Source organism: Gadus chalcogrammus, chromosome 10 (genome assembly GCF_026213295.1).
Source record: "Gadus chalcogrammus isolate NIFS_2021 chromosome 10, NIFS_Gcha_1.0, whole genome shotgun sequence".
In the NCBI taxonomy this organism is placed as follows: domain Eukaryota; kingdom Metazoa; phylum Chordata; class Actinopteri; order Gadiformes; family Gadidae; genus Gadus; species Gadus chalcogrammus.
Genome location: NC_079421.1, coordinates 21,044,944 through 21,057,158, shown reverse-complemented (window position 1 = coordinate 21,057,158; position 12,215 = coordinate 21,044,944). Strand labels below are relative to the sequence as shown.

Genomic DNA, 12,215 nt, shown 5'->3' with positions numbered 1-12,215 from the left:
GGGTCTTGGAATTGCGATTGTTTGAGAAAGTGGGTTCAGTAGCTTGTGCCTGCAGGCCAGCATTACTTTGTACATGAAACAATTGTTTGATTTACGTTTGGATCAGCAGAGGTCTACCTTCCCTAATCTAACCAATTCAAAGTCCCTTGTAAAACAAATCTCCACTGGTAGAACCCCCTGGCAGAGGATTATAACCAAAAACCCTGATTAGATGTATTTTCGATTTTCTAACTGAGGATTAATTATTGGGTAAAGGGTTGAGTTGCCACCTGTTTGAAAAAAAAAAAAGTTCCTGAAACAATGTGCTTCTTTCTGCCCTTTTAGTTTGGTTTGGTCGAGACAAGTTGAGGCAGGAAATAAATGCCTCCCTCTAGGCTTTTCCTCGTTGCTGTTGTGTCATTGTGTGTTTTGTGTTCTCGTTGTATTCTTCACTGAGAAAAGGGACCAAGGGAAATAAATGGGGGCCTTCATAGTTATAAAAGGTCTGGGCTCTGGTTCTCTTCTCATGTGGTGCACAGTAAGCCAACAGGTGTTAAATCCTTCAACATTCATGTGTGGTGAAATTATAACTATTCAAAACCGTAGCCAACACCCTGTAGAATGGCTTTGTGTCCAAAGACCACTATCCCTACTTTCCTTCTTACTGATTCCTATTTACCATGTATCCCTCTCTCTCTTCAACAGGGTGTGGAGGGCGCACGGAAAAGCTGAATATGGCTTTTCCAAACGATGTCTTCCTGTTGGCCACCACCATCCTCCTCCTCAACACTGGGGTCTGTGACGGGAGCAAAGCGAAGGGGAAAGACAGCTCACCCTTCCGGTTCACGCATCACCTCTACAACACCACCATCAAGGAGAACTCTGCCCCTCGGACTTACGTAGAGACGCCAGTCAAGATGGGCATCCAATTGGCCGATTCTTCCTGGGACATCAAGTACAGTCTAGTCACCGGGGATGGCGATGGTCTTTTCCAAGTTGAATCTTTAACGATAGGGGATATCTGTTTCCTGCGGATTCAAACACGCAGAAGTAACTCTGCGCTTCTGAACAGAGAGGTGCGGGACAGTTACGTCCTCACCGTGGAAGCCACCGAGAGCACTCATGACTTCAAGGCCAAGACCAAGGTGTCCGTCCTAGTGCTTGACACCAACGACCTGAAGCCCCTTTTCCTTCCGGCCTCTTACAACGTCGCTATCAGAGAAGACACCCCCCTAAGGACGAGCGTGGCAAGGGTCAGTGCCACCGATGCCGATATCGGAAGTAACGCCCAATTCTATTATTCCTTTACAAGCAGAGCCCATCCGTTTTCCGTGGATCCTTTCACAGGGATTGTCAGCCTTGCAAAGAAGCTAAACTATTCCCGTTCGGCTCATTACCAACTTACCATCCTAGCCGAGGACAGGACGAAGAAGATCTCCGGTGTTCAAAAGTTTGGCAATGTTGCTCGGGTATCAGTGAAGGTTCAGAAGGCCAACATTGCCTCTCCTGTAATCCCACCTGTTGGAAAGCCAGTGATTTTGGCTGATGGGAAAATATCAGTGAGTGTCCTTGTGGAGGCAGGCATAAAGCCAGTGGAATCCTTAAGTATTGTTGGAGGGGACCCTCACAAGTGTTTTGAAATTGTCCCCGCAGGAGTAGAAGCTGGGAGATTTCAGTTGATCTCAACCAAGAGGATTATGTGGCATCAGTTTCCGTTTGGACTGAACCTGTCCCTTCAAGCCAAAGACAGCAGCTCTCCCCCCTTACCGTCATCTGTTACCGTGATCCACATTCCTCAAGATAACTCCACCCGCCTTGCTTTCCTTGAAGACACTTACATTGTTACACTTAGTGAGTTTTCCCCGCTAAAGACTCATGTGGTCATGGTTTCTGTAAACCCAGGCTCCATTAATGTCACATTTAGCATCAAGAACAACCCAGACAGCAAGAGTTTCAAAATAAACCCCAAAACAGGGATTATTGTCACAACCAAAAAATTTGACTATGAAAGAAAGAACCGTTATGAGTTTGATGTAATGGCTAACCATGGGCAAGCTGAAACTCACGTAGTGGTGGAGATAACTGATGAAAACGACAACAGCCCAACATTTTCCCAGATTTCCTACAAGGCCTCTGTGGCGGAAAACGGCCCCGTCGGCAGCAGTGTCATACAGGTTGTTGCCGAAGACCAAGACAAAGGTAAAAACGGCATCATAACCTACGCCATCGCCAACACCGACACCATACCGTTCACCATCGACCCCTTCACAGGCCTGATCTCAACATCTGAACACCTGGACTATGAGCGGATGAAGCGTGTGTTCCATCTCAGGGTGTGGGCCCTTGACAGTGGGAGTCCGTTCAGCCACGTCAGCGAGTGTGCAGTGACCATCACCATGAGCAACGCAAACGACAACATACCACTGTTAGAGAGGGTCGGCTGCAACTCCACTGTGCCGCTAGATTTACCCGTTGGGAACCCCGTCGTTGAGCTGTCCGCCATTGATCTTGACGAGCTCAATCAGCTCAGCTACGTCATCGAGTCCGGGAACGAGCTTCAACTGTTTTCTATCAACTCTGTGACTGGACTCATCACGTTGAACCAGCCTATTAACCCTGTTTTAGTGGGACATTCTTTATCTCTGAGAGTCAGAGCCACAGACGGGAAACACCACTCAGAACCTTCTGTTGTCAGCATCATTCTAACCGAGGAAGGAACCGATGCTACCATTCGCTGTCAGGAGACAGGCATCTCCAGACATCTGAAGGATCAACTGATAGAGTCTATCAAGCCAGGTTTAATGGAGCAGGATGAGGAGTCTTACTCCGATGTTCACATCATTAACAAACACTCTCCAAGGTTTGAGTCGAGCATGACTTCCTCCATCGACCTGTCAGAGGACTACCCCCTCAATTCCACCATTGTTAAATTCATGGCCACGGACTATGACACTGGTTTCAACAGCAAGCTTGTGTATGCTATATCCAGTGGCAACGAGGATGGTTGTTTTTCTATAAGCACCTTCTCCGGAGAACTCCAATTAGTTTGCCCCTTGGACAGAGAGAGCAGAGAGTTTTACATCCTGAACATAACCGTTTACGATTTGGGGATACCTCAAACATCCTCGTGGAAATTCATGGCGGTGAACGTGCTGGACGTCAATGACAACGCTCCCATCTTTGATCAGCCGAGATACGTGGTGCGCGTCCTAGAGAACACAGAAGTGGACGTCAGTGTATTTAAAGCACATGCTGTAGATCTAGACTCTGAGGCCCGTGGTACTATCCAGTATTCCCTCCGTTCATCTTCTGAGGTATTTAAAGTCGATGGGCTTACCGGAGAGATCAGAGTGACGGCAAATCTGGATAGAGAGTCAACACCTAGATATGATCTCCAGATCGAAGCAAGAGATCAGGCCGATGTTGGCCAACAGCTGTATTCCACCATGGATCTGGTTGTGGTGTTGCAGGATGTCAACGACAACCCACCAAAGTTTGTCCCCAGAACCTACAAAATAAAAGTCCCCGAAGATGTCCCTGTGGGCACTGTGTTGGTTTGGGTGGACAGTGTTGATCTCGACCAGGGAAGTGGAGGCCTCATCACCTATAACCTCAAGAACACAGAGAGCGGGATCTTTAACCTGGACGCCTCTACAGGGTCCTTGACACTGGAGAAGGAACTGGACTTCGAGAGAAGGCCGTCTTACAACCTCACTGTCCGTGCCGTGGACCATGGCCTCCCTCGTTCCCTCTCCTCTTCATGCTTTGTGGAGATTCAGGTTCTGGACGTCAACGAGAACATCCACCGGCCCACGTTCTCCGAGTTCGTGTACGAGGCCGCCGTGATGGAGGACGCCGCGGTAGGGACTTCTGTCTTGACGCTCACCGCATCAGACAAGGACCTGGGTCGGGACGGAACCCTACGGTATCATATCCAGGATGGATCCGGCCTGGGAGTCTTCACCATCGATGAGGAAACAGGTACGAAATGTGATATATATTTATTTATATAAAGGCAGGATAGCATTGTAGTTAAGGTGTTTGAATCCCTGCTAAAAGGAACTGGGTTCAATCATTTTCCCGCAGTGTCAACAGCCGCCGTACAGTGATTTCAAACCCGTACATGCTGTATAATGTGCTGTATCAGAATTAAATGAAAATCACTTTTGGTAGAAGCGTAATAACTAAGTTGTAAAAAAATATATATATATCTTTCTTCTGCTGAACCAACATGTTTTATATCCTCATTATAACTGAATCATTCAGCCATACACTGCTAATGCTACCATAGGAAAAATATGTCACGTAATATGTGCTGTCAGTAGTTAACATTTGCTGCTTTGATTTTTTATTCAACAACTATGCAAGTGCTTTTGCCAACCTAACTGGACAATGCAGCCCTCATGTAGTTCTTGACATGCCCAATTAGTCAAAATGAAGCCCTTCATACTTATGACGGCGATAAGTTGACATTCCTAAGCGTAGGTTGGTGCAATTTGATCTGCCCTTCAGTGTGGGGGAGAGGGTTGTTGGGGAGATGTTGCTCAAGATGTTCTCCATACATCCTGGTGAACATCCTCTGACCCCTGGCAACAAGCACATTCCATTAGTGATGCGATCGTGGAGTAGATCAAATCAGGACAAATAGACTCCTCTGTCATAACGGACTTATACCGTTCCAGCGCTGGCACTAAGTGCATTCTTCAAACTCTCACATAAATCACATGGGAGAAGCATGTGAATAACATCTATCTATCCACATGTCTTTAATACTAGCACCGGAGGTATTTTATCATAAATTGTACACAGCCCTGCATCTTAGTTTGACCAATATGACAAACAGATTGAAGACTGCTTACCAGATTTGCATTGTATGATTGTAGGAAGTCACAAACATAAATAATGTGACAATGAATTTATGATCACAATCTTATTGTTATATACCATTACATTACATTATCTTACCATTTTAGTATAACATCACATAATAATATGTGAACAGAACATATGAATCTACAGGTTTTAAAAAATAGATGTATATAGCGTAGAGATAAGGATAGATTTATTGAGACCTCTTGACCCCTCCCCACTTGACCTTTGATCCTCATTTGGGTTTTTGGACGTTTTAATGCTTTTAGGATAGTTCTACGGAAACCATCTCTGGATTTAACTACCCCCCCAATGGTATTCACATAAATCATTGAAGGTTTCCCTGGGTCAAGTCTCTGTTTCTAAACATCACTTTGGTCTCTCCTCATCTCTTCCCCTCACTGCTCTGAACATCAGTTGAATCATGTCGTGTTTCCCTGGTTGTTTCCGAATATCACCCAAAACAATCGTTTGCCTTTAACTCTAGTCAGTTATTACATTTACAGGGGCTGGGCTGAGCACAATCAAAGCATACAATCAGAAATAGAGTAGCTATAAAAGGCTCCAAGTGTTTTGGACGACCTTCAAGTTTTGAGTGTAAAGTTGATTTACGCACATTAGAAATACAAATACAAGTCATTAATGGCAGGGTTGAATTCCAGGCATCCTCAACAAGTTATAAATAACAACAAAAGGAAGATAAAAACAAATTACATAAATTATGAAATCGCCCAATTGCTGGTATTACACCCAATAAATGTTTCTGCACATAAACAGCCTACATAACCACATCTTATTGTCAGTAATGGTCTAATATCCCTGCCATTGTGTCCATCAGGTGTGATTAGCACGACGGCAGCGCTGGATCGCGAGGCCGTCCCCAACTACTGGCTCTCGGCCTATGTGACGGACCTGGGCACGGAGCCATTGGCGTCGTGGACCCATGTCTTCCTGGAGGTCCTTGACGTCAACGATAACCCCCCTGAGCTGTCCCAGCCGGTCTACTCCGCCACCATCCCGGAGAATGCTGCCAAGGCCCGTCAAGTCCTGCAGCTCCACGCCACAGACGCAGACTCCTCGTCTGAGGGGAAGCTATCCTACCACATGCTGGAGTCCCAGCGCACCTACTTTGACATCCAGCCCAAGACAGGTAATAACATGTTGTAATACTTTGTACAGAACATAAGATCTGGGCTAGATAAAGTACCATCTGATCTTGTCGCAGAGGCCCCTGTCTTTATAATAAATGGGAATTCCACATGTATTACATGCATACCAACCACTCTCTCAAAGACAAGGTTTTTGGAAAGTCACTTTCCAAGTGTTCCTTATTTTATTTTTTTTAGCCATGCGTGAATAAAATGTAATACTAATTGAGGGAAGGCAATTTATCTTCAAAACATTTTAAACTTAAACAAGCCAATTACCTTCTAGAATCAACATGTAATAGTATAATTCCTCTCAATTACCTGATGTGAGGCTTCATATTTAAATGTCATAACTCCCAAGACGAAAGGCCTGAAATGGTTAATCTCAGGCCTGAACAGGTCTGGGCAGATCTGCCTCTAAAACCCAGGGCGTGTTGCCAGTAAAGTGAGGGTTCAAAACCAAAACTACCCCCAATTGCCCTTGAGACCCCCGTCATTCAGCATGTTCAGCCGAGTTCCACAATGGTAGCCGAGTGCAGAGTGATCAGTCACATGGCTGACCCTGGATTCCCTTCAAACGCCGGCACTCTCTTCTGACAGTTGCAGCTGAGTAGCCTCTGTGTCACATGAGTGACGTTGACTTTGATATTCCAGGCAAATAAGGTGCTGTTTTATCCCTGCAGTGGCATGTCTCTACACGCCTAATGTTCATGCTGCTGATCTGCAGACTCAGCTGTGTTGTTCCAAGGCCCCAAGGCCAAGCCAGTGCAGGATTAGTCGGGGACAGGCGGCGCTGCAGTAGCATTCAGACAATAGCAGTAACACTTGCAGTGAATGATGACAGCATGATGAGAGCTGCTTGGCCTGCAGGCCTTCGTGTGTCGAGTGCCTGGAAAACAATTGTTTGATATTTGATTAAAGGACCGTAGTACTGGTGTATTTTAAATGTCATTACTGCCATAAACATCCCCCTTTTTCTTTTGCTGAGCTGGCTTGCAATGTTTCTGTACTTCAGAAGCTTCAGATTCTATATCTATTACTATTTGCGTGTGTGGAAAGAGTAGGAGTAATAAAGTCGCTAAACATCCCTGTTATCTACGGATGGTAATTTTCGAAATGTCAAGATGTAATTTCTCTGAAGGCATGGACAGGAGTAGAGATTGTTTCATCTGTGAATACTAAACAGACACTTTTCACGCTTGTTTCGTCATTCCAAGATTAAAATATAATCTGTGAACAAATAAATAAAGTGTATGAACAGGCAGATTGTGCCAAGCACCCAACACTTAAAAAAATAAAATAAAAAGACAAATGGAATGAAATGGAACATAGTAGGCTATACCTGAACTTATAAAGTGAATGGTCACATTTAAAAAGGCAACGTTTGTAGCTGGTGAATGACAATGTGGCCTCATGTCTAGGCAGGACAAGGGTGACTCAGTGCACGTAGCAGGCTAGCTTGACTGGTTAAACTGCAGCAGGCTTGCTCTGCTAGTTTAACTGTTGCATGCTAGCACGGCCCAAGCATGACACCTCAGCTTTATCAGGCTAGCTTTTATTGTAGCATCATACTGTAGAATGGTAGTAGAAGACAGCTTAGCCATAAAAGGCTAGCTTGAAAGTAGCATCAGGCTATCTTTACAGGAAATTAATAGCTTGACTGCAGCAGGCAAGAACAATTGTAGCATGCTAGCACAGCTTTAGCATGCTACCCCAGCTGTATCTGGGTTGCAACAGTAGCATGCTTATTTAACTGTCACATGCTAGAAGGGATTAAGCACGTTTTTCTAGCGGTACACTGTGGATATTGGTGTTCAAACCAAATACTCTAAGGCTTTGAGTCCAACACCCTCAACCCACTAACCAACCCTTATCTTAAATCAAAGGAACAAGAGGGCATGGATTAAAGAGGGTCATCATGGATTTAAGATTAAACCAATGTCAAGCGAATCACAAAGACCCTAGGCAGTCCCTTTGGGGCTGTTCCTAATGGTCAGTTTTGAAAGACATGATTAGAACAATAAAGGAATATATAAGTATTCAAATTAATAATTATTGGTGGTCGATAGTGTTGACACTTAGTCCGGGGAACCCACAAAACAAACCCTGATCTGCAAGGCTTCTGTTTATGTTCAAGCAGTTTGGACAAACCCAGCCCGAGAGTGTACTCTGATTGACTGGGAGACACAGGGTAATGTCCTGGTTCCCATGTCAGGTCAATGACTAAAACACACTTTCTACTGCTCCCACCTGCTATCACACTCTCCAATCTCTACCAGCTGTTGCTTTCCTGAAACAACACACAGTGACCCCCCGCTGTGTGCCACGCGCACACACACACACACACACACACACACACACACACACACACACACACACACACACACACACACACACACACACACACACACACACACACACACACACACACACACACACACACACTCAATTCAGAAGATCTTTATCTGCATGGAAAATATTCATTTCAATTGCCAAGGAAGTTTAGGACAATTTAACAAAGGAATCATTGTAAAATACAAAGAGAAAAATAAGGTCTCTTTCTCTCTCTCTTTCTCTCTCACACAAACAAACACCCACGCACATGACAACTTTTATTGGCCCCTGCAACCCCTCAAGCTCTCCCCGCCTGCTTACATACCGGGCCTCCACACTCTTCACGTATCTCATCTTGACCCAACCTCCACCTAGATCTACGACCCCTCCTCACACCTAAGGCACAGACAGCCCACCCTGCTCACACACACACACAGGTACACACACACACATACAGGCTTATGTGCATGTTTCTACATGCATAAACACATCGTGAAAAATATATTGACCAATCGGATAAGAGCACTCAGGGTATACTGGGTGTGGTGCCTGTCTGGTCTGTCCAAACACATACACACACACACACCAAAAGCAAAGCAAACACTCACACAAATACACCCATGGACAGCGACAAGAAACACAAACACAAGGAAGTGTTCATCAAACCGTATACAAGTCGAAGCAGGACTGGGAATATGTGACACGCAGACTACTTACTTACACACGCAGACTTTAAGACTTTAAGATCAGAAACATGCCCCCCACCACCTGTCCTCACGTTAACAACCCCCAACACACACTGTTGGTTCAGATGTCAGCATAGTACTCTCATTGAACAAACACAAACACACACAGACGCACGCACGCACACAAACACACAATCTCGGTACACACTGAGCAGACATACACATAATCACAACAATGCATGCCCAGGCCAACATGTGCATTCAATAAATTAACAAGCATGCACACACACACACACACACACACACACACACACACACACACACACACACACACACACACACACACACACACACACACACACACACACACACACACACACACACACACACACACACACTTTCTCCACAAGTATGTGCATGATATCACTGACACACACACACACACACACACACACACACACACACACACACACACACACACACACACACACACACACACACACACACACACACACACACACACACACACACACACACACACACACACACACACACACACACACACACACCAAAGAAGCCCTCCAAGCACTAATGATCTTACTGTGTGTTTCCTGTTTCTGTTTTTTAGGAGTGATCCTGACACTGGCTGAACTAGACCGGGAAGATAAAGAGGAACACACTATAGAGGTAAGACCCCTCGTTAACTCCTAACCAAACATATTAACATTTGAATTATATTCTGATAAATACCCTCACTTTGTGTTAGCACTGGGGAGCTAAATAAAATCTTCATGAGCTCCTAAACAATTTCCAACTTCATTTTTGTATTGCTAGCAACAAACGCATTCATGTTGACTATTATATGCTGATCAATAAACTCCTGTTAACAGCTAAATAAACAAAATGTTGTTAGGCGCTTGGTCAACTCTTCATGTCAGCAGCTAAACAAACTCTTCTTGTAGCTGCTCAATAATCAGTTGTCATAGCAACCAACTATAAAGACTTTCACATTGTGATCGCCTCTGAATAAACACTGCTGTCTCCAGCCTGCACAGAAACCCTGTGAACCTCAACTACTTATAGTCTTAGATACGTAGGAGAAAAACGATCAATTTGCTTCCAAGTATCATTACCATAATGATATGTTTGACTTGTGTGCCCTAAACCAACAAACAAGGGACTTAGTTTGAAAATCTTTGTTGTACTAAACATTGTCTAAACTCCGCTGTCTACCATCTGTTGAGGTAATTGTCAAAGACTAATGACCCAGCATAGCTCTCAGTCTTCCATCAGCAGTGATGTCAATGTCGTGCTAACAAAGTGGTTCCAAACCTTTTCTGGGTTGTGGCCCCGTCTTTAGGTCTGTAAATCTTTGCAACCCTTACTTCCTCAACTTCTTTGTGCATCTGCTTCCTTGTACAAACATCGTTTTAACCCAACCAAAATCTTCCAGTAATATCAATATCCCCTCGCATGCACATTGAACCACGCTACGTGCATACAGAGATTGTGTTCACAAACCTTTAGAGTCTTTTAAACTTTTTTAAAAAGACAAGGCAAAATCAAATGTCTATTCTTTACACGTCAGCATTCTCCCACAACCAAATTTGTACTAATAAGGCCTTTCTTGATCCCCACAGATGAAACCCAGCCCCCCTGGGCTGCTAGCTAATGGTGCTAACCACTCGATCACACCGGTTATCACTTGTTTTCTCCCCCCCCCTCCTCCTAGGTCATAGTCTCAGACCACGGGTCCCCAGCGCTGAGCTCCACCGCCACAGTGATCATCCGGGTCCTGGACCAGAACGACAACCGGCCGAAGTTCACCGACAAGCTGTTCCACATCACGCTGCCCGAGCAGCGGGCGCACGCCAACACGCAGGAAGCGTGCCGCATGGTGGCCCGCGACGACGACGCGGGCACAAACGCAGAGGTCACCTACAGTCTCCATGACAACACGGACGACAGGTTCCAGGTCGACCCGCGCACCGGGGCAGTGACGTCCCAGGGCCCCTTTTGGGCGGGAAACTATAGCATCCTCACGGTAAACACATTTCTGTGGTTTTGAGTTTTACTATTTAAACTTTAACGTGTCAGTCAATCTATAACTCAGAAAATGTACTTATAATTACACAAACGTATGATCAATATGTAACTATTTCTTAGGTTCACAATTTAAAACAATAAAGATTTAGCTGTAAATAAACTGAGAGTGTTTAAACTGTGGCACACCACTAAGAACAGCTTCAAGGCTTACCAAACAGAGATCATGTTCACGGACAGGTCTGAATAAAATCAGAGAAATCTGAGTCTGACGTCATTAGTCTCTCAATTAAAGTAACATTTCTCAATTACTAATCATTTAACCTTGATATATGCAACAGCAGTGGATGAGGACAGCGTTATTTCACTATTTTATTATTTATATTATATTTACGGCATTCAGCAGACGCCTTTGTCCAAAGCGACTTACAACCATTCATATACAAATTCACCCATATTCTGGTGGCTCACATCACAATTCCTGCAATTGTTCCAGTTTAAGCGTGGCCTTGTTAAAAAAAAAAAAGTACTTCTGCTCAATTTGAATTTCCCTTCAGTACTATGTCTGGGGCTGCAGTATGTTAGTGGGTTTTCTCCCTCCACATTTTCTGGGGCCAATCAGTGTCAGAGGGAGTCGCTGAGAACAATGACGTTAAAGTCGGCTCTCGTTGACGGACATCATCACGCACTTTGTTGGTTTGTTTACAGCAGGGGTCTCAAACTCAACTTACCTGGGGGCCGCTGGAGGTAGAGTCTGGGTCAGGCTGGGCCGAATCAAGTATTCCACAAAAAAATGTAGCACAACTGACCCAATCGAAGTTAATGATCAGGCTATAATTAGATCACGTTGGCTACGTAATGGCTGACAACAGGGGACATTTCATAGTGGTTGGTGGACACCGGGACATTTTAGCGTGCTTTGGCTTTTGTCGAGACTCAGGACATGTAGACCTGATGCACACATATGCATAGATAAATGGACACACAAACACTCACACACACTCACACACACATGACAGAGAAACAGGAACACACACACACTGTTGACAGAAACAATGTCATTGTGGTTGTTCTTTAGCAACATCAAAATTGAGGGATGATTTGGATCAACGCGAAATAGGCATTCAGTGTTGAAGTCATTTCTATCCAAAGACAC

The 12,215-nt window shown here is 44.7% G+C and overlaps 1 protein-coding gene across 1 annotated transcript in view; it reads left to right on the top strand.

The window, feature by feature from the left end:
• Positions 1-12,215, top strand: part of fat2 (FAT atypical cadherin 2) — a 52,600-nt gene that overhangs the window by 7,282 nt on the left and 33,103 nt on the right. Inside the window, exons 2-5 of the mRNA XM_056600359.1 lie at positions 685-3,960; positions 5,687-5,998; positions 9,645-9,703; positions 10,749-11,060. Of these exons, the coding sequence (XP_056456334.1) occupies positions 714-3,960; positions 5,687-5,998; positions 9,645-9,703; positions 10,749-11,060 (3,930 nt within the window). The 5' untranslated portion in view covers positions 685-713. The remainder of the gene's footprint in view (positions 1-684; positions 3,961-5,686; positions 5,999-9,644; positions 9,704-10,748; positions 11,061-12,215) is intronic.